We start from the raw sequence: 23010 nt of genomic DNA, 5'->3' as shown, positions 1-23010 counted from the left end.
CGGCGCAGGGCGGGAGCTTTTCAGCCAGACGCCCCTCGCGTAGGGGGCAGCCGGGTCCCGGCCCAAGCGGAGGGCGTCGTGAGATGGCCTTTTCGCCTAGCTCCCCAGTGGGACGCTCCGCGGAGGCGGGAGTGTCGAGCTCCCTCACACACTGGACCTTACCTTCTGGCGTCTTCGCCCGGAGGGCTGCAGCGGGAGGCGGACCCAGCCGGCCGCAGGGGCAGGTCCACGGCGCTGTGAGGCGGGGCTGGGCGTGCGCCGCAGCCGCCAGATTCGTCTGCTCCGTGAGTCAGGACGGGAGAAAGCCCCGCCCCCGGCGCCCGCTCCCACTCCTGATTGGCCGGACCAGCCCGGGGCGGCCCGGCGGGACCCCGGCCCGCGTCTCAGCTATAAAGAGAGCCCCGGCATGACAGCCGCGGCGAAGCTGTTCTAGTTCATCTGCTGGCCGGCTCTCAGTCCCCGTGGCGCCCCCTTTCCTCTTGTCCCCGAGCGCTCTCGACTCCACCATGCCAAGGGGCTTCCTGGTGAAGCGAACTAAACGGACAGGCTGCTCGTACCGAGTTCGCCTTGCGGAGCGTGTCTTCCCTCTGCTGGGGCCCCAGGGGGCGCCGCCCTTCTTGGAGGAGGCTCCCAGGGCCTCCTTGCCCGGTACGGAGCGGGCGGCTCCCCCCACCCGGGAGGAACCCGGAAAGGGGCTGACGGAGGAGGCGGCCCGGGAACTGTCGGGGTCGCCATGTCGGGCGACTGGGGTGAGCCCGGGGGCGGGCGGGCGGGAAGGCGCGGAGTGGCGGGCGGGTGGCAGGGAAGGTCCTGGGCCCAGCCCCAGCCCCGGCCCCAGCCCCAGTCCAGCGAAGCCGGCCGGGGCAGAGCTGCGTCGGGCGTTCCTGGAGCGCTGCCTCAGCTCGCCCGTCTCCGCCGAGTCCTTCCCCGGGGGCGCCGCCGCCGTGGCCACTTTCTCCTGCTCCGTGGCGCCAGCAGCCGCACCGACCTCGGGGGAGCAGTTCCTGCTGCCGCTCCGGGCGCCGTTCCCAGAGCCCGCGCTTCAGCCGGACCCTGTGCCCCTTTCGACCGCCCTGCAGAGTCTGAAACGGGCGGCTGGCGGCGAGCGCCGCGGCAAGGCACCCACGGGCTGCGCGTCTGGACCCGCAGCCGCGGGAATCAAGAAGCCAAAGGCCATGAGGAAGTTGAGCTTTGCCGATGAGGTGACTACATCCCCTGTCCTGGGCCTGAAGATCAAGGAGGAGGAGCCCGGAGCGCCGTCTCGGGGCTTGGGGGGCAGCCGCACGCCCCTGGGCGAGTTTATCTGCCAGCTGTGCAAGGAGCAGTACGCAGACCCCTTCGCGCTGGCCCAGCACCGCTGCTCCCGCATCGTGCGCGTAGAGTACCGTTGCCCTGAGTGCGACAAGGTGTTCAGCTGTCCTGCGAACCTAGCCTCCCATCGCCGCTGGCATAAGCCGCGTCCCGCGGCTGCAAACGCCGCCACAGTCTCCTCCGCCGACGGGAAGCCGCCTTCTTCCTCGTCTTCGGCCTCCCGGGACGCCGGGGCCATTGCATCTTTTCTGGCGGAGGGAAAGGAGAACAGCCGGATAGAGCGGACTGCGGATCAGCACCCGCAGGCCAGGGACAGCTCCGGGGCGGATCAGCACCCGGACAGCGCCCCGAGGCAGGGCCTCCAGGTGCTGACGCATCCAGAGCCACCGCTGCCACAGGGCCCCTACATGGAGGGGGTGTTGGGGCGCCGGGTGCCTGTGCCGGGCAGTACCAGTGGTGGCGGGGGATCCGAAATTTTCGTGTGCCCATATTGCCACAAAAAGTTTCGTCGCCAAGCCTATCTGCGCAAGCATCTGAGCACTCACGAGGCAGGCTCGGTCCGTGCGCTAGCGCCGGGCTTTGGCTCCGAACGCGGTGCCCCACTTGCCTTCGCTTGCCCGTTGTGCGGAGCGCACTTCCCTACCGCAGATATCAGGGAGAAGCACCGGCTGTGGCATGCTGTCCGCGAGGAGCTGCTCCTGCCCGCTCTGGCGGGGGCTCCTTCCGAAACGCCGGGCCCTAGCGGGCCATCTGACGGGAGTGCCCAGCAAATTTTCTCGTGCAAGCACTGCCCGTCCACTTTTTTTAGTTCTCCGGGGCTGACCCGGCACATCAATAAGTGCCACCCCTCAGAAAGCCGGCAAGTGCTGCTGCTGCAGATGCCACTGCGGCCTGGCTGCTGAGGGACGAGAGACAGGATGATTTCGAGGATGGCCTTAGAGGAAACAGATCATGGGAATTTCTGTGGGGCTTTCTTCAACTTGCAAGTTTACTTTCATTCCTTCCTATGTTTCTCCCTCCTAAAATTCTCCCAGTAGTCAATGTTCTACCAGAGGAGCGGACAGTGAAATGTAATATCCCTTTCTAGAGCAGGTATGTATATGGTACAAACCTTGAGATCAAAGACTGTCAGCTTTAAATCCTTCTCACTTTCCCCACTAAAATAGGATTTTTTCCCCCTTAAAACTCTGGAGGCCCTAACGAATCCTATAAGATTTGTAATTCCTATGGAAAGTCGCAGTGAATGCGTGCATGTCTCAATGTCCACAAAGGGTTCTGGCTACCCTTTGGGAGTCACCAATGTTTTTTTCCTCTTGTCATCACAGGGGCCTATGCAGCTTCTGTCTCAATAGGATCAGATATTTTGCACTGTATACTCTGTGAATTAAAAGTTATGTGATTGGTGCCAAACTTAAGGAGACTCAAGACCTGGCAGAAAATGTAAGAGGATGTTTGCTGCTTTTGGGGTGCGTGGGGATCTCCCCTGTAAACTTTCCTTTGCCCAATTATATGTACATGTCCATTCTTAAGTTGGTGTTTGGAGGTGGGGAGGATGCTACTTTACTGGAGTTGAGACACCCCCTATAATTCTCACCCTCAGCTATTTTGTGTGCAGTATTCAGGAAGAGCTACTTCAAACCTTTCTTTAAATGGCTTTTTGGAAATACAGAAGTCGTTTCCTCAAGTTTGACTGTTTTAATGGGGTTTCACCCAAATTGTTTGATGCTTCTGCTGTAAATCTCATACTGTGTATTCATTATGAAAATATGTACAGCTTAAGGAAGATGTTAACACCTATAATCCACTAAGGAACTGAATGGCAATTTGCTCAATATTCAGTATTTTCTTTTCAGCAGCAACTTGTTTTTGATTTTTTTTTTTTAAAAAAACCATTTCAGTGTACATTCTGTACTAATTCCTTAATAGCCAGAGTTGGGACACTGGCTGAGCACTGCTTGACAGAAAGCCCATATTTGTAAGATGCTTACCACCAAATAAATGTACATAGTCTGTGCTTTTGTTGTGTTCTGTGTTTGTCTTAAGAATCCTGTTGAACACCGCCTATTTTCAAAGCCACATTTCTTATCTACTCAATGTCGGTATCCTGTTTTAGAATGTTAGTGACCCATCTGGACAGCATACAAGGATGGAAATATTTTGCAAATGAATGTAATGGTGCAGGAATGCAATGAAAAATTTTCCTTTGAAGTATGGCTGCAAAGACTGAGCTCCAAAAGGCAAGGAATATGCACTAGTCTTTAAATCTAAAAAAGACATCCCCCCAAGAAATGTCAACAGAAAATATATTTTAAGTATGTATATATATTTCAAACTAGTGAACAATGTTACCTGAAGATGAAAAAAAGTATTTTAATGGTGCTAATTAATTTCACTATTTCAGGTTTGTATTTTTGCTCCATATTGTTATGTATCATCAATCCATTAATTTTTTTATAGCACTTTAGAAACATGTATGCAGTTACACTGATTTTCCTTTTTGTAATTCTTCACCTTGGCTGTAGGAAATTGTTTATATTGTTCAATCTTCTTCCCAAGGACTCTATCCATTTGTTTATCTTCTACATCAGCTTACATAGGACTTTTAGTTTTCATTTGTAAGAAAGCAAAAAATTGAGTGCACAGAAGTTCTGAAAGGTTGTCTTAGAAAACTTGTCAGTGCAAAGTTTTATTGCTGAAAGTATATTATAAAACAAAGTAAAATTTAAGAATCAAAAAAACATGAAGCTGTAATCCCAGCACTTTGGGAGGCGGAGATGGGCAGATCACAAGGTCAGGAGATCAAGACCATCCTGGCTAACACAGTGAAACCCCATTTCTACTAAAAAAACAAAAAACGAAAAATTAGCTGGGCATTGTGGCACATGCCTATAGTTCCAGCTACTCAGGAAGCTGAGGTAGAAGAACTGCTTGAACCTGGGAGGTGGAGGTTGCAGTGAGCCGAGATCACTCCACTGCACTCCAGCCTGGGTGACAGAGCACAACTCCGTCTCAAAAAACAAAAACATGAAGCTGAGATAAACTAACAATCTAACCAACCGCATTGGGTGAAGTTTCTGGCCAGCCTTTATGAAGATGTAAAATTTCCTGTGTTTTTAATGACTGTGGTAGGATCACCGAGAAATAAGTTGGAATGTATCTTGAAAAGGGAATTCAAGTTCATTTTTCATTATTAGCTAAGATAATCTAGGTTCATGCTTTAAATCTCCTCATTACTCATATAGCCCTACTTACTGAAAATATATGAAACATAGAAGACACATCAACACTCATGGATAGGAAGTGATAAGAATATTTTTATTGTATTATTAAATACCATGTCACCTTTTCCCCCCACTGTTACAAATTATAGATACTACATGAATGATGATACATAATTTATATTTTACGGTTTGCCAGTATGATGTATTTACACATGCAGTTAGTACCAATGTCATGCTGTTTCCTCAGGAGATGCCCATCCAAAATAAAATGTGAGCAGCTTATCTACTGTAAGAAAATACTTCTAGAGGGTGGAATGTATACCAACCTGCACCTGCAAGTTCAGTATTAACAATATTAGATTTAACTTAGACTCCTGGGTCATGTTCCTTTTTCCTTTTTTTAAAATAATACTCATAATTTGAACAACATACTTACATCAGAAAATTTTCCTTCTTTTCTTCCCTATCTTCTTTTTGGTGCTTAAAAAAGAACATAGATACACCAGGACCTAGCAGCCAATAATGAAAGGCCACAATCTGAAAACAAATGGCATTTAACAGTGATACCACTTGAAATGCAAAACATTAGAAAAATACTTGGAAGCTAAACATAAATCAAAGTTCAGCACAGTGATTTTTCTAATTATTGGATATAACATGGCATCACCTGCACAGCCAAGAAATGAGACATTGCTTTGGGAAGAAAAGTTAACATTAAAATGATTTCAGTTGGAATTTGAGATGCTAAAGACCATTTATTTTGAGTGTTTTATTGTCATAACATAAATAATCTGTACACATTCTGTGTATTAACAGGTACATCTTTTGCTGTAACTTTACAAATGCTTAAATTTAAAATTTTACATTTGTAAAAAATTATATATTTATTGAACCATAAAGTTGCAATGGGGCACAATAAATAATGAGACTAGTTGTCCAATTGTATTTTGGCTCAAAGTTAACCATGAAATTAAAGATAAAACTACTTAGACATAATTATCAGGAAGGTAAAGGGTATAGAATAAAACTCCCCCCTGCCCTCAAAATATGGCAGCTTGGATTGTGGGGAAAAAAATGAAACAATAAATAACCCAAATCTTTAATATTAAGCTACAAATTATTTAAAATTATTTAAATCCAGTGTTTTCTCAGATAAATGTACAGGAAGAAACATGCATGTTATGGCAGACACGAAGGCCTGAAAGGGTTAACCCTATGTTCGTGCTAAGGTGGCTACTGCTGATCACTGTTGGGCTGTCTCCTTAGGATTTATTGGCTGAGCCAGAGGAACGACGCAACTTCATGGACATGCGGCTTTTGCTAGTTCGAGGAGACATTGGAGAGGCCAGGTCAGCCCCATCTACCTGCGTTGCTGTGGGAGTTTCACTGGGTAGAATCTCTGGGTAGGAGCCTGTAGGAAACAGCAAGAGCATTACTACAGTTATCCAGCCTCTCATCCCCTGAGAAGTAATCTTTCTGCTACTAATCTGCAGCAAGGATCCCATCCCTTAATAAGGTCTTTTGAGGGAAAAAGCAAGCCCCAAACTTGCTTGTTACAATAGCCTACTAATGTATTTAAAACCCAGCAATCTGCTGGCTCATGTCATTATATTAGCAAGAAAGCGCCAATCATCATTCCCAGGGCTAGAACCCTGGAAAAAGCAGTGGGAAGCAAAATCTTTGAGCCAGAAAGAACAAGGATCCAAAGCACCATTAGCATGCAGGGAAGGGGTCAAGAAGCAGGTGAGAAGGACCAATTCCTATCTCTAGGATTCAGGGTACAACCAAGAAAAGGGCCTTCACTACTCAAACTTGAAAAACAGCACCAAACAGTTCCAAACACTTTTGGAACCACAGGTTTCAAAAAGGAAGTCAGTTTCACTAGATGCCCTTATAAACAAAACAAAACAAAAAAAGGAACTCAGCAATATAAGATCATATACATGCTAGGTATTTAAATATGGCTTTAAGAAGGACCAAGATAAATTTGTGTATGAGGGGAGGACAAGAATTCTCATCTGAATGTCAGTTAAAAAAAGGCAAACTGACTCCCCCAAGATGTCTTAATTTAAAAGAGATAAACAATGCTTTTGTTTTCATTAACTTAAAAACTTTTGCAGGTATCTTATTCAATCATAAGCAAGCAGGTAACCAGTAGAATTAGTAGATATACAATTTTAGAAGTAAAACAAAATCAAATAGGAAAGTTCTTTGTGTCATTTATAAAGTAGTTTTTCATCTCTGTACTTTATTTCTATAAATTATCATTCTCTAATATGCAGCAATACTACAGAACCTTGCACATTGTAGGCTCTCAAATATTTCCTAAACAAAATGATTAATTGATTAAAATCACATTAAAAATAAAAGTCCTTCAGAAAAAAAAATCTGAAAACAGAATAAGAACAAGAAATTCTGGATATTTTAAGGCATTTTAACCCAGATTTTATGGGTCTTAAGTACATGAAAATTTTCTTTATGTGTTTTACAAACAATAACACCACACAGGTTGCAAGGTTAACTGTATACATACATGACCTTACTTTACAGGGAGACTTTTGGCATATTTGTTAGCAAATGTAGCACCTCATTGATATGTCAAACTAGGAAATATGCTAGCACTTTCACATATATGAAATGTTTGTGCTTAAACTGAAGTTACTGATGTTTATAAAGAAAAACAAAAAGTTCAATAAGGGGTGAAGATCCTATTGAGATGTCTTAAGCAATTAAGAATATGTCTTTGTAGAACATTTCAATTTTTTTTTTTTTTTTTTTTTTTTTAAGACGGGAGTCTCACTCTGTTGCCAGACTGCAGTGCAGTGGTGCTATCTTGGCTCACTGCAATCTCCGCCTCCCGGGGTCAAGTGATTCCCCTGCCTCAGCCTCCTGAGTAGCTGGGACTACAGGTGTGCACCACCATGGCCGGCTAATTTTTTTGTATTTCAGTAGAGATGGGGTTTCACCATGTTGGCCAGGATGGTCTCAATCTCCTGACCTCATGATCCGCCTGCCTGGGCCTCCCAAAGTGCTGGGATTACAGGCATGAGCCACCACACCCGACCTTCAAAATGTTTTTAAGACCAAATGTTCGGGTTATATTTAAGAAAATATATATGTTTCCAAGGAAAAATATTCTGTCACTCATAATACAGGTCAATTGCCCTTCTTCTCAAAGTAACTTTTCCAGCATTATTTTCTAATTGAAATAAGACTGGCCTTCAAAATACAAGGAGAAGGAAACATATTTCTGTTCACCATTACTCTTCCTGAAGATCTGAATTGGTTCATAGCAGACCCATACTGGAAAATTTATGGGAGAATATGAATCCATGGCCCCCTTTAGGGAAGCACAGCAGATGGATGGCAGAAGGAAAGTGAAGAGCTCATGCTTTTCTGGTAATGCATATCATTCCCGGCCATCATGAGAGGCCCTCCCACTGCTGTTTACCTTGAGATGGCCAATGTTTTCTAGCGGAGGTTTTGGGAGGAAGAGAACTATCACTGCATTTCTTTCTTTGTTGTGAATGAAGAAATGGAGTAGCAAGCAGAAGTGAGAGAGCAAAAGAGAAGATAGATAACAGATATGAGAGACACAAGTGCAGAATTTTATAGGTGTTAACTGAAGAGCAGAGAGAGAGGAATAAAGGTGTTTATTATGAAATATAATTGGGCATGCAATGAGTTAGGATGATGGTTCACAATGACAATGCTTTGTAAATTCAAATGTTATACTTACCAACTAACAAAACAAGTTCAAATAGGAAAAAAGAAAAGAAGAAAAAAGGTCTATGAGAGATTCTGTAAATATCTACCTTTTAAAGTATTCACTGTACTGGTGGCATGTTATCCTAATCACTCAGACATAAAATCTCTAGAGCTGCATTGTCCAATATGGTAGCCACAGCCAAATTAAGTTTAAATTTATTGAATTAAAATGAATTAAATAAAAATTCAGTTCCTCAATACACTAGCCACATTTCAAGTGTTCAACAGCCACATGTAGTTAGCAGCTTCCACATTAGACAGTGCAGATATAGAACATTTCCATCACCATAGAAGGTTTTATCAGAGAGAGCACCCTCTACATTATGACAAACTCAAAGAATGTTTTCCTCAAAAACAATTCTTACATGTCTTCCTCACTGCCTTCAAAGTGAAATCTTCCTTCACTCAATTGAGTCAAATTAGGATTTTTAGTGTGTGTGGTGTATAGTTATCAGTACTTCCTAACAATTTAGCAAATTATATTTGTGGTATATATTCAACATTCCCAAACTCCATAAATAATTTACAGTAGAAAGACTTCAATTTTAGACGTAAAAAATGTAGTAACAACCTACATTTCATTTCACATCCTAGTCTACCTGTTGATTTATACTACCTGAGTCATAAAGAATTCTGATTTATTTCTATTATTAATATATCCTCAAGGATAAGGTTTTAAGAGTACACATGAGCTCCGATGTTTGTGCATACTATATCTGTTACTAACATTCTTACAGTGCTCACACAGACTGTGTAATCTGATGGGATAAATTGATTAATATATTGCACATTGATTACAATAAACTATTATTGCAATTAACATAATAAATTTGACTTTTGGGATCTATAGGGATTATAAGAGGGAGCTTGAAAGATCGTTTTTAATTGTGGTTTCATTTGTACTGTTTGATGACAGGTATGACTGGTTTAAAGCTGCTAATTATTGGGCAAATATAGCCCTATAAAATATTGTATCTTTAAAAGCAATTTCAATTAATACTGAACTCCAGCGACGATGTGATGTATTAGAAAGAACATGGGCATAGGTTAGACAGTCCTAGATTAAATGCCGACTCTGTCACTTTACCATCTGTTTGATCTTGGGCAAACTGATTTGAGACATTTTTGTATTCGTAAAATGGAGATAATACTTGCTATTTTGTCAAGTCGTCACAGGGATTAAGATTACATATGCAAAGATACTGGCACATAGTAGGTGCACAGTAAGTATAGCTACATAATAAGGCTATGAAACAGAAAAATAAAAGCTGATACATTTTGAATCAGAACAGATGAGGATTAGAAAGGAAGGGATAGAAATGAGGAATATTTTTGAAGAAAATGACCACCTATACAAAATATTATCGTTCAAATGTGAAAAGCACAACACACCATTAAATTTAGTTTGAGGGAAATTTATTCTCTCTTATGCTGATAGTTCTATAAAATACAACCTTATATTAAAGGTTAAAGGCTACCCAAATAACCTTGCTTTTAATATTTTTAAAGGAGTTGATAAGTTATTAAGACTAGCATGGATGGCACTGAATATCATAAAGGAAATAACACAATTTCTTTTTTATTTTTATTTATTTATTTTAAGAGGGAGTTTCACTCTGTTACCCGGGCTGGAGTGCAGTGGCATGATTTCAGCTCACTGCAGTCTCTGCCTCCTGGTTTCAAGTGATTCTCCTGCCTTAGCCTCCTGAGTAGCTGGGATTACAGGCGTGTGCCACCATGCCCAGTTAATTTTTGTGTTTTGAGTAGAGAAGGGTTTTGCCATGTTGGCCGGGCTGGTCTTGAACTCTTGGCCTCAACTGATCTGCCTGCCTCAGCCTCCCAAAATGTTGGGATTACAGGCGTGAGCCACCATGCCTGGCCGGGAAATAACATAATTTAAAATAGTAGAGAAATAAAGGGAAACATGTGGTTTCATTTTAAGATAACATTCAAGAACTACTAGTATTTTAGATTTAGAATAAATCACGCCAAGCTTGTCATATTTTACAAATGACAAAATTTGTAAATGAAAATTTTGGAAATGAAAAAATTGGAAGAGTTGATTAATTTGCATTTATATGGATAACAACTGGCAGAACTAGGAATTAAATCCAGATTAGTTTGATTCCAAAGCTCATACTTCTACCCTGGCAACCTTAAAGATACATGGAAAAAAAAAAGATTTTTCAATGGGTGGGAAAGTAAAACCCTTAAAATAAAAATCTTTAACAATTTATAAATTGTAAATACGACAGGTTATTGGGCAATATCTCTCTCTCAATCAATAGCAGGAAGGGGATGAAAATATTTAGACTAAATGGGTAGCTGTGATAGCTGAGATCATGCCCTGTGAAGTCAGATCAGTCTAAGTTGAAATACTAGCTTGACAAAGTACCAGGTGACTCTGGGTAAGCATTTTTTTCTTTTAAATTTCATAGAACTGCAATGAAGATTAAATGAGAGAATGTATGTACAGTACTGAGCACAGTGTCTGGCACTCAGTAATAGCACAATTATTATTTTATTATTTTCATTACAAAAATTTCACATCTGAATGAATGTTCTATGTGGAAACTGAACCAGCAGTCATCACAAAAGGCTAGTGGGTCCTATTTAAGATTATTACTTGCCTCTTGGTCAACAACATATAAGCCAAATTTCCAAGTTCAAAGTATCAAACAGAACATATCTGGCTGCCTATAATTTCAGGCTAATCTAATGATAAATTAATATGAGTAGGAATCTGTTTTTTAAAACATTAACTAGCCAGGCATGGTGGCTCACACCTATAACCCCAGCAATTTGGGAGGCTGAGATGGGTGGATCACCTGAGGTCAGGAGTTTGAGACCAGCCTGGCCAACATGGTGAAATCCCGTCTTTACCAAAAATACAAAAATCAGCCAGGAGTAGTGGCATGTGCCTGTAATCCCAGCTACTTGGGAGGCTGAGGCAGGAGAATTGCTTGAACCCGGGAGGCGGAGGTTGCAGTGAGCCAAGACTGCGTCACTGCACTCCAGCCTCTGTCTCAAAAAAACAAAAACAAAAACCAAATTATTAAATAAACAAATTTATAGCTTATGTTATATATTGCAGGAAACTAATTCTTCTGTTGGCACTTACTAATATTTAAGATATTTATAAAATAACTATCTTCTAAGGAGCTAAAATATTTTATTTCAGAACATTTCAAAGCCTGAGTAGTTTAACTTTTAAAGAAGGACATTGAGCTAACAAAGGTTATCTAAAGCAATGGCTAAATTTTGATGATCCATCCCACTCAAAGATTCAAAGAAATAGATCTGACCATCATAAATCCCATCCTATCTACACATGGGAAGACAGATTTTTCAAATTAACAGCACAACTGAAGTTAGAAGGCAGACTAGATACTACTCTAGGTTTTCATAGTCACTCTGGATTATCTCTGAATTTGGTGTCATAAAAATTATATTTGAATTTTATTAATTTTATAATATTCCTTTAAATAGGAACTCCTATATTCTCCAAAAGTAATTATAAAAAGTGTTATGTATGTATAGATATATGTTTGTGAATGTATATCTATGTATATATGAAGACAGAAACACCTATCAACCCTTTAGTTGTTAAACAGCTAAAATCTGTAACGTAAAGACATAATACTCCAAAAAATTATGAGCATATTTTTAATGTTGAAATTGAGAAAGTTAAACCAATTAATATTTACTATACACTTTCAGCAAAACAGGATCCTGTTTCTTGTTGACATTCTAGAATTTCTCTTATTACAAAATAAAAAAAGCTGACGTTGAAAAGACAATGTAACATTGGGAGACACAAGTACATATTGAACAAACAGTGTAATCTGGCCAAGAAGAGCAGTAATTTCATTTTAAAGTTTATAATTAAAGGAGAGGTGTTTGTAAATATGAAAAAACTTATAGAAGTCACTAAAAACTTTTGATATTTTCCACACACATGCCTGACAAAGATAAAGGGATTTTTTCCTGTAATTTTTTAAAAATAAAAGACAAGAAAAATCTAATAATATTTTAATGTAGTTATGAAAGATCAACAAAGTGTGACATCACGATATTTCCCTCAATGACCTTAGGGATAAAAATAATTTCCCTTAAGTATCAGTCTACTGCCACAGACAGTACATTTTGAGAAAATACAGTTATAAAATTTACGGATCAACTATGATGCACCAAAATCTTTCATATCTATTTTAATAATACTGAAAGTAACACGGAAAAATGTTTTCTCGGATTTAAATGTCACCACAGTTGATATGCACGTTACCGCTAACCAGAAAGTGGGTTTTAGATAATCTTGAACCAAATTAAGAAATCTTAAAAAACTATTATTTTTCTATACTATTCCACTGAATGTAATTATGTTATAGGGTTGGTTAGACAGAATATAATCACGATTCTGGCATTTCTTTAAAACTTAATTTCAAATGACTATGTTAGTATTGATTACTACTATTTTATATACACAGGGTGTGCACAGGATATCTAAAGTTGATTTTCAATTGCAATTATGAATCAATTTCCTCAATGTGGTGAACACATTTTATACCTATGCTAGAAAAAAGATTAAAAACTTTACACTATTATGTCATTTTTGCAAACCGGCAGTCAGGTCCAAACTGCTATTATGCAGCTTATTTTATGTCTTCTCTGTCCACTTTAACGTATAACTTTAAAGGGAGCTCTCTGTGTATGGGATTTATGACAGAAAAATTTAGATTTGGGATAACGGAAAAAAATTATTTTTCAGATTCTATGTTTTTGCTACTGTAAGAGTAAATATTCCATTTTTATTTTGTGTTGAACTGAGAACCACTCTGATAAAAATTTCTGTCATAACTATTAAAGTCTACAAAAACTTATATAGAAATGTATTCAGTAATACTGGCACAAGTTATTTACAAGCAAAAACACCCTTTTGAAAATTAGAGTGCATATTAAAATTAGAGAATAAGTTCTTAAATGCAGTGATAACTCTAAAAAATCTGAAAAAAATTTGTAGCATAATATTAGGTTCATGTTCAAATGCACATTTTTACTACTGTTTAGACAATCATAAGTGTTATTTTAAACAACTTACACAATAATTTTGTAAGACACATTAAAAACGAAGCCAAGAGAACCTTGACTTGGCTGCTCTAGCATCCTTTAATGTCTCAGAAGTGAGAACACTACTCACTTCCATAATACCTGGCCAAATGTGCAGGATAACATGCAAAATATGGGGAGAACATTAAGATGACAAATATGAAAGAGTACAGCTGGTAAACAACGACACATGAGAACTGAACAGTCTTTATCAATTTAAGTGGGAAAGTTAGCCCAAGTGTGGTTCTATTATCAATATTTTTCACTTGTGAAATTTATAGCTTGACTATATGATACACAAGTGTTATTCATAATCTCTTTTAATGTAGTCTGACATTTTAGCAGACATTCTCCATTATTAAACAATAAAACTGGCAGATATACTTAGTTATTTTGCTTTTCATTAATTTTTAATATTTCTCTTTTACCATCTTTTTTAATGCCAAACTGAGTAATTTTGAATAGTGTCAATCCATTAAAGTGAATCTTAAGACTTTTTATTTCTTTCAAAGGATTCAACGTGGTCTAATACGGTTTTCTCCTTGCTATAGGTCTTTTATACTATCTGAAAGGGATCTAAATTTTTTTGTAAAATTATTTTTCTAATGGCAATTTAATGATGACAGGAATGGAAGCTTTAATTTCACTAACTAAATCTCAATTGAGAATTACAGTAACTTTTTTCCAAATAAATTAGGCTAGAAAAGAAGTGTTGTGCCTTTTGAATTTACTTAATATAAAGAAAACTTATTTAATATAAAGAGAATTTGAAGGTTTATTATGATGAACTTCAAGCATATTATGTTCTCTTTTCCTGCTTTCCTTGAATACCATTACAACAGTCATCTTTGTATTTCAGGTGCCTAGTGAAGTGCAAGGCACACAGAGAGTTATCATTTGATGAGTTAGGATATCCCATAACAATGCAACACATCACAAAATACAAAGACACACTACTTCAGTTCAATAGTACTACTTTTTCATGCTGAGAAACAGAAAAAAAAAAGGTCAATATAACAAGGTGTAACTAATTTCAACCAAGGGATTCTATTATTAGTTATTTTTATCCCCAAACCATGTTAGTGTTTCATGCAGACCTGGGTTAGTCAGTATAATACTGGAAAAAATTTAGTGACAATTTCTGAAATGTTTAGTATGAACTGGACAGTGTTAAGTTTATTTATTGTTTAAGTTACAAGCTTAGAGCTTGCTAATTTTGAAAAAAGGAAATGGAAGAACAGAGGGTGTTTCGGTTGACACTTTGTCTTACCTTCAGATAAACAGAACTGATATTTAATGATCTAAAGAGGGAAAATAAACGAAACAATCATAAGGAGTGCAAGATATTACAGAATAGGAAGGCCACGAGTCATTTATTTTCTTACTGATTTCTTCAAAATTAATCGTAAAATGCAGTACCCTCTTACAATCTTTAATTATTATAACATAAATTACAATATTAAGTACTTCTAAATCTAGACCAGTTATTTTAGCTTTATCTGTAAAATCAGAGATGATGGGGTGATATTTTTGGCCATAAAATTTGATCCTCTGAAGTTCAGAGTGCATGCTTAACTTATATTTCTTTTGCAGATACTTCAGAAATGATTCCAGAAGATGCAAGAGTCACTGAATATTAGCTCATATAAAATGTGGTACATGTACTTTTATGAAGATTGTTGACTTTTTAAGGAACTGCATTTAGGTAAAAGAAACCATAAATCAAATTTATAGGCCAAATTCAAATATTAAATAGTGATAAAAAAATTCATATTTCAATGATTAGAATTTTTTTCAAGCAAGTTTTTAGAACAAAAGGGTACTGCATTTCAAGTTCCAATAACAAGTAACTAATACTCGCTTTTAATCTTACCGGCATCAGATGGTAAATGGTGGTAGGGAGCTGGAGAAAAAACCTGTGCTGCAAAATCTTCAAATGTTGTTGGTTCTAAGTGGTGCTGGACAATTGTTTGCAGGTACCGTGCTCTCTCCTCATAGCTGATTTCCTTTGGTTAAGGATAAACTTAAGTGCAGCTTATACTGGAAAAAAAAAATCTTATCAAAAATGACTGCTATGATTGCTAAGCCATTACTTCTTAATAAATAGAATTACTCACTAATTATTCTCATGTATCATTAACAGTATGGCTTTTTAAAGTGCAAAACTATAGTTTTTAATGTAAGTTTACTCTTCATGATGCCACTATAAATGACAGCTTAACAGGGAGACATTTATTAGATAATAATTACAATAATACTAAACTGCTGAAATGAAGGAAGTTAACAGTTTACTTGAGAAAGGATTCAATTTCTATCAGGAGTCTAGGCTGAAATTTCTATCAGCCTAGGCTCATCTTATCTTGTTAATCACATCTGCAGATTTACTCTCAAAAGCCACACAATAAACATCGTCATGTTGCTTAAGATACTATGTCCAAAATTCTGTTTTTCATTTGTAAAGATTTATTGTGAAAAATTCCTACATATCTTCTTCTTTTTCTAAAATCCCTGCATTTTCTCAACAATTGTTCTCATTTTGAATGGAAGACTACTGTTGCTGTAATCCTCGAATAACTCCATGTGGTTAAGATAAATACATAGCTGAATCTGTATGCTGGGAAAAAATACCTAGTCAATTATAACACTGAAACAAGCAGGAATATTTGCAAAGAGTCCACAGGACTCCTAAATACTGTCTAACAAAGCATCTCCAGGGCACTGACACTGACAGAAAAATACTGTAGTTCCCTTTCACCACATTTTCTTCTCTGATATTATTGACAAGCAACCAGTATCTTGAAGTGTTGTTGCTTTTGAACAACCCACTCCAGGCTTCCTGTTTCAGCAGGCCTGATTGTGCTGTTAGCACAGAGAGGGCGAGAAAGAGAGAGAATATTTCTGTTGTTCACGAAAGCAACTATGGAAATGGCTGTCAAAATGTAGAGCAGCAGGCAGCAACATACAATTATCAGGAAAAACTCACATGCTGACTTCATGTCGTATAGTTCCTGAACTGAGAAATCAGTTAACCTTTCTTTTAAAACTTTTAAAAGTTTCCCTGTGGTACTCAGTGTGCTATGTTGACAGGCTTTACATAAGACATTTAAATAAGGATAATAAAAATTTGTCTACCAGTTCTTCTTTTTTTCCAATGAATTTTTCCCCAAAGTCCACTTTAATATTTCCCCTCAAAATTCCTTATTTTTTAAAATTGCAATTTAATTATTATATAGTTCTAAAATTCTAGAAATTGTAGACTAAGCCTACAAGACCCAAAAAATAATTTGAGAGGAAGATAATTTTAAATAATTCAATGGGAGATACCACAGCCAGTTAATTATATTTACAAGTTTACTAAGAAGAGAAAAAAAAAAAGTAAAAGAGTTAAAGGCAAGACTATATTAATTATGCACTTGGACTTTGATTGTGGTATCTTTTGCTAAGTGGCTTTCATATTACAATTTATCTGCTTCTATTACAATTTATGTATCAAATATGAAAATAACCTTGAATCCCAATTCCTAGCAATCTATTACTTTCCATTCTGTACACTGGGGATGAACTTCAAAAGAATTTTACTTCTGAGGTGGGAAGCAACAGGACAAGATGCATATTAAAATGATCAGCATCAAGGATTTTACATGAGGATAATACAGACATTTTTGAGTCTTAACATAAACAAGTAATATAGCACACTTTTAAAGGGGGTCTATGGTTATAAATGGAAGAGGATGAAACTGATGGTACAATCTAAATAATACCACATATCTCACAACTTGTTGGAAAGTACTTTTTTCATTGGGGGAGATTCACAGCTGCCGAATTTTCTGCAGTTAATAGAGTCCTTTGATTCACAGCAGTGCCCCTTGTACAAAAAATACTGGCCTTTGTGTATTACCAGAAACTAATTTTCTATTTGGCTGAAAAGGGAAAAATGGGGTTATTGCTTCTCCCTCCTACAGAGCTTTTCATTATGCCTGATGCACTCAACTTCTAAGCTCTTCTGAGAAAAAAAATAACTGAAGAGGCAAGAGGTAGAAAAATGAGCTTGTTAGCACATTAGAAGTGAAGTATCTTGGTGGGCCCTAGAAATTCCCAGTGGTGTGTTAACTTATCACTCTATGCATGCTGGCACTGATAGTCTTCCAATTGATCACTCTCTTTTCGCACCAAAGGTGCTGCCAGGAAGCAAAGGCTGAAGGCCCACAGGAGAACAGTCTGCTATCAAAACAAGCTGTTTTTAAAAGTCTGCTTGAATGGGTAAAACGCTTCACGAAAAGTAGGGTGGAGACACCTACCTGCTTTTAAAAATGTTCTGCTTTCAGAGGGCCTATAAATGAAATATTTTACCTTATTATATTTAGAGTTTATATAAAAATTAGGCAGAAGGAAAGCAAATGTTAATATTTCTAAAGCAGGGAGGATATTTCTAATGTAGTAAATTCATCAAAGCAAGAAAATGATTATCTAGCTAAAATACATTTTGCAGACTAATTCTACTTCCTTATACAAAAAGAGGCTTATAAAATGGAAAAAACCCTAATACACAGCTGCACAAAACTAAAATTATCCAGATATAACATATTCATTTTGTATAAAAAATATATTTAATAAATTTACAATAAATCAGATAAATCTCATTATTGAAAACAATGCTTTCTAAAATTATTTTTAAAAGTTCAAGTCTAGGTGGCGCAGTGAAGGGAAGCAATCATTAACGGTTGAATTTAAATGAAAAAACTACAGTGCTCATCACTTACTAGGTAAGTTTCCTTTTTGGGGGGTCATCTACAGGAAACACTGTTAGCTTGATAAAATAATTATATCTAAGGTAAATCACCTTCTAAAAGCTAAATGATCTTTATAAGTTTCCCAGTTTGATGTAGCAAAATTAATAAATAACAACATGAAAACAAGCCAACCCAATCTACAGGACTTACATCTTCCCCCACTCCCCCCACCTTTTTTTTTTACTTCCGAAAACATGTATTAAGGAAATATAATAAACTCTAAGCACTTAAACCACAGTCCTGAGTCCACAACGAGGTGCTTTTTGTGGTTGAGATGATTAAAGTTCCAAACAGTGCTGTTAGAATCTGCAATTGTAATCATCCAAAGTAGTTAATTCCTATATCTCATTATAATAGGTTAGACACTTATTCCATAAAAGGCATCTCTCTAAGGAAGAGTCATTAGTACATATACATTGAGTGGCACACGAACTCCACAGCTGGCAACAACAGGACAACTTAAGCTATAGTTTTATATGGTGAGTGCTTGTTGCCACTGGCATTGAAATTAAAAAACTGAAATGGGTAGGATTATAAAAAGGTGAAGGTAAACAAAGAAATTCAGAACAAAAATTTAAAGTACTAACCTAAGTTGAAGTAAGCAGATTTTGGTTGTAAATTTAAAACAACTCAAGCCAAAATTAGCTAATAAAAACCATGTGATGAGGGAGACTTTTAGCTAGTAGGAATCTTTAATACAGAACTAGCGAATCAAAAAAAAAAAAAAAATAACACACAGGTGCTGCAATCACAGCAATATAATTATCCACTAATCCTCCTTCCGCTTTCTACAAAAGGAAAAAAGGGGGGAAGGAATATTATTATTCTAAAAATAAGGGAACAAAACATCTATAGTGTAAAGAAATAAATTTAAATCTAATCTGTAATTAATTAATATTAAGTTAACATCATTACATATTTTAGGTTATCACTCTTGATTTTAAGCTTCAAGACCAGCTATTAAGAAACTGGGTTCAAGCCGGGCGCGGTGGCTTACGCCTGTAATCCCAGCACTTGGGAGGCTGAGGTGGGCGGATCACGAGGTCAGGAGATCGAGACCATCCTGGCTAACACGGTGAAACCCCGTCTCTACTAAAAATACAAAAAATTAGCCGGGCATGGTGGCGGGCACCTGTAGTCCCAGCTACTGGGAGGCTGAGGCAGGAGAATGGCGGGAACCCGGGAGGCGGAGCTTGCAGTGAGAGGAGACCCCACCACTGCACTCCAGCCGGGGAAAGATAAGCATAAATTTTCTGTGCCATAATTTATCTGTATGTTAAATGTGGATACATCTGTAAGTTAAACAGGGATACCATCACCTGCTCACTTCATAGGGTGTTGAAGATAAAGGATACAAATACGGGGTAACACAAAAGTGCCCTGACACCTGTCCTGAAATAGTTTATTTTGACCTTTGGCTCACATCTTTGTAAATAGCAGGTGCTGTCTCTAGGAGGACAATTTTTTTTTTTTTTTTTTGAGACGGAGTCTCGCTCTGTCGCCCAGGCTGGAGTGCAGTGGCCTGATCTCAGCTCACTGCAAGCTCTGCCTCCCGGGTTCACGCCATTCTCCTGCCTCAGCCTCCCGAGTAGCTGGGACTACAGGCGCCCGCCAACACGCCCGGCTAATTTTTTGTATTTTAGTAGAGACAGGGTTTCACTGTGTTAGCCAGGATGGTCTCGATCTCCTGACCTCGTGATCCGCCCGTCTCGGCCTCCCAAAGTGCTGGGATTACAGGCTTGAGCCACCGCGCCCGGCCCAGGAGGACAATTTTTGATGTCAATTTAAGAAATATACCTGTATTCATGTGCAAGAACTCTTTGATAATACTACTAATATTTCTTGTTTGCGGCATGTACAGAGAGAGGAACTTTTGACTTATTCTGATGCAAGGAAACTGATTTCTCAAGGGGGAAAAAGACAAAAGATACTGCAGAAGGTTATGCAGTATCACGTATTTCAACTTCATTAACACATAGAAGAATAGATAAAGGTAGATTTGGCTTTAAAGAAGCAACACTTTTCATTCTCCACAATAATTTTACTAATCTGGTAATTCTGAACTGCTTGTAGTGTTAGAAAAGGGAAAGCTTTCAGTTTTGTAATTCCATGGCACAACCAGTAGGCTGTATAAACATTCAGTTCAAATCTAATTTGTGACTAGTCTGAAAGAAATGGAAATGTGTGTATACATATGTATGTGTATACATACATTATACACAATAATGAATATAAGGTGTAATTTTCACAAAAAGGAATTATAAAAATTACAACTTGTAAGCAGATGTCAAAGATCTGTATAATTGCTTATTTTCCTTTCAAGTTCAGGTTTCATGTTTTATTTCCTAAACAAGAAAAAACGATTGGCTTATTTTAAAATAAAGGCAAGTATAAAGTGTTTATATCTGTGCTCAATGGCATAGTCTCAAGAATTTAAGGCCCATTCTGAAATTCTTAGTTTAGTAAGCACTTCCCTACACTCATATATTTCTATAGCTTCTTTGTGGTTTCAGCACTTAGGAATTTTATCTCCCTTCTCTAGACAGAAGATTCCAAGAAGAGTAAGCATAGGAAGAGGGAGCGTTCCAATAATTACTTAGAAATTGTGCCTACTGATTTAAAAAATTTTTTTGGAGAGTGCAACTTAAGTCATATTTGAGTTGTAACTTAAAGTAGCTGAAATCTGAGTACTACTTAAGTAGAGCAGATTAGAGTAAATTATTCAATACTCATGAAGTTTGTAAGGTTGGTAGCCTGAAATCGGCTATGGTGAGTTTCTACATCATACATCTTGAAGATTGCTGCAAATCACCCACCTGCCAGGCCCCCCCTTAGAGAGCTCTTAGGCTTGTTCTTCTACTAAATACACTTTCTTAAGAAATAGTTTTTGTCCCCAATTCTCGGGGGACAGATTTGGTGGTTCTTCAATGTTACTTCTTCACTTTAGAGACTAGTAATCCAGCCATTCTACTTATGTTATTGATATTTTAATTGTCCATTTTGTGGTTACAGACTAGTGGTGAGACCAATGCCACAGGGACAGAGACCTTGTCTTCTTACCTTTATGTCTTCAACACCCAACACAGGGCCTGGTAGTATTCAATGACTGTTCACAACTTCTAGAAGGAATGAATAAAGTTGGTTCCATAGTGGATTAGGAGATGTCTGTTATGCTGACAGCCCCTTTCCTCTAATCCCCATATGGCTCCATAAAGGCAAACCTTTTTGGGGCAAACGTAGTTGGAACTTTCCTAGAAATGGATTTAGAGTTTGAATCTTTCTTGTGAGAAATATTTTGGTTCTTACCATGCCCCTTGATCTTGCTGGCCCTCTCTGGAACCAAAAAAAAAAGGTAAATAAAGCACAATGTATAAATATGTAAAGTATTACATTAACAGAAAAGAAAATTGATAATTACTTCTTTAAATCCTCATAATCTTAAAGAAAGATTTTTTTCTTTAGGCTATGTAATTACAACTCATAATTTAGCATTGAAACAAACATTTCCCCCATTGGTTGTGATAATTTTTTTAAAGTTTCAAATTTTTTCATAAATTCTACAATGGTATGAGACAATGAATTTAGTCCAACTAATTCTATTGACTTAAGTGGCCATTTATAGAGAAGGGAAGAATAAGAAAATCTTTACAGGGAAAATTAAATGAAGTGTAATTTCAAATCATTTTAGGCAGATTTCCAAAACTGCTCTGTATACCATAAGAATAGAAGTAATAATACCCTTGAAGAATAACACTTGAAAAATGTTAAATATTTAGGTTTTTAAAAAGGCCACCTTGAAAGAGGTTATCCCAAGACAAGGCATCATTTATTGAGAATATTTAGGACAGTTTGAACTAGAGGAAGGATATATCCATCAACATTACTTTCAGGAAGCTTGGTAAAATTAGTTTATTTTACTAATGTTTATGGGCAGCAATAAGGCTTGCCTGAATGGAGAGTACAGAGATTTGCTTGGATAAACAAAGCTGTTGATGGATAGAGCTGGGACTAGAATCTTGGTCTTTTAATTAATAGTCCAATGCTCTCTCTACATCCAGTCTCAATGACCTGGGTGTTGTGTGGTGAAAAAGCAAAGGTATATTAGGCCTTTTAGTTATCTCAAAATAATGAATATTAGCTTAAATTCTAAGACTGGCAATTTTTGAAAGATGTTTGTTTACATATTAGTAGAGTAAAATACTATTTGCTATACTATAGTTTACTATACATTAGTGACTATACTACACAGTAAAACCCCTTGCATATTCTAAAATAAAAATTTGAAAACAAACCACATTTGGCACTTCAGTTTTAAAAGGCCTTGAAATATCTTTAAAAGGGTCTTGAAAAAAGAATGAAAAATAAGAATTTTATTGAGACATAGCATATGGGTAGATATATTTTGCAAGTACATCTCAAGGATCTCATGGTTATTATCGGTAGTAAAGTAGAAAATTTTCCGAAATACACAGGGTAATTAGTATCTCATGGACTAATATACATTGTTCATTTATAAGATGAAAGAAAACTATACTGCTTACCTTATAAAGCAAGATCTGATAAATTAAGATCTGGCAGAGGGAAAGATACTCCATTTCTTTCCTACTCTAACTAATTTCTTCCAGAAACATGCAGTCTAGTTCACATGTAGTAAAAAATAAAATTCCCCTAAACAAACTGCATGAATCTTGTTATTAATATTGCTTATACTATGTTAATAAAAATTCTTCTGAAAGTCTGCAACAGGTTATGACAAATTATTGTCTATTTTTAAGATGCCTTATATTCATGAAATTCTTCAGTAGTTGATACTA

The 23010-nt window shown here is 37.9% G+C and overlaps 2 protein-coding genes across 5 annotated transcripts in view; one reads left to right on the top strand and one right to left on the bottom strand.

Annotated features, from left to right (window-relative positions):
• Positions 1-301: 301 nt before the first annotated feature.
• INSM2 (INSM transcriptional repressor 2) lies at positions 302-3325 on the top strand. The gene has a single exon (XM_023189676.1). The coding sequence runs from the start codon at positions 507-509 to the stop codon at positions 2211-2213; it is 1707 nt and encodes a 568-aa protein (XP_023045444.1). The 5' UTR covers positions 302-506; the 3' UTR covers positions 2214-3325.
• Positions 3326-4605: 1280 nt separating this feature from the next.
• Positions 4606-23010, bottom strand: part of RALGAPA1 (Ral GTPase activating protein catalytic subunit alpha 1) — a 280919-nt gene continuing 262514 nt past the window's right edge. For 2 of the 4 annotated variants that reach the window (XM_023189633.3, XM_023189635.2), the window contains exons 39-40: positions 15280-15404; positions 4606-5943 (exon numbers count right to left, since the gene is read on the bottom strand). In XM_023189633.3, the coding sequence (XP_023045401.1) occupies positions 5795-5943; positions 15280-15404 (274 nt within the window). In that variant the 3' untranslated portion in view covers positions 4606-5794. Of the gene's footprint in view, positions 5944-14676; positions 14708-15279; positions 15405-23010 lie in introns of all 4 variants that reach the window. The other 2 variants (XM_023189636.2, XM_023189634.2) reach the window with 2 other exon arrangements.

Source organism: Piliocolobus tephrosceles, chromosome 6 (genome assembly GCF_002776525.5).
Source record: "Piliocolobus tephrosceles isolate RC106 chromosome 6, ASM277652v3, whole genome shotgun sequence".
Taxonomy (NCBI): Eukaryota; Metazoa; Chordata; class Mammalia; order Primates; family Cercopithecidae; genus Piliocolobus; species Piliocolobus tephrosceles.
This window is presented reverse-complemented; position numbering and strand designations above follow the sequence as displayed.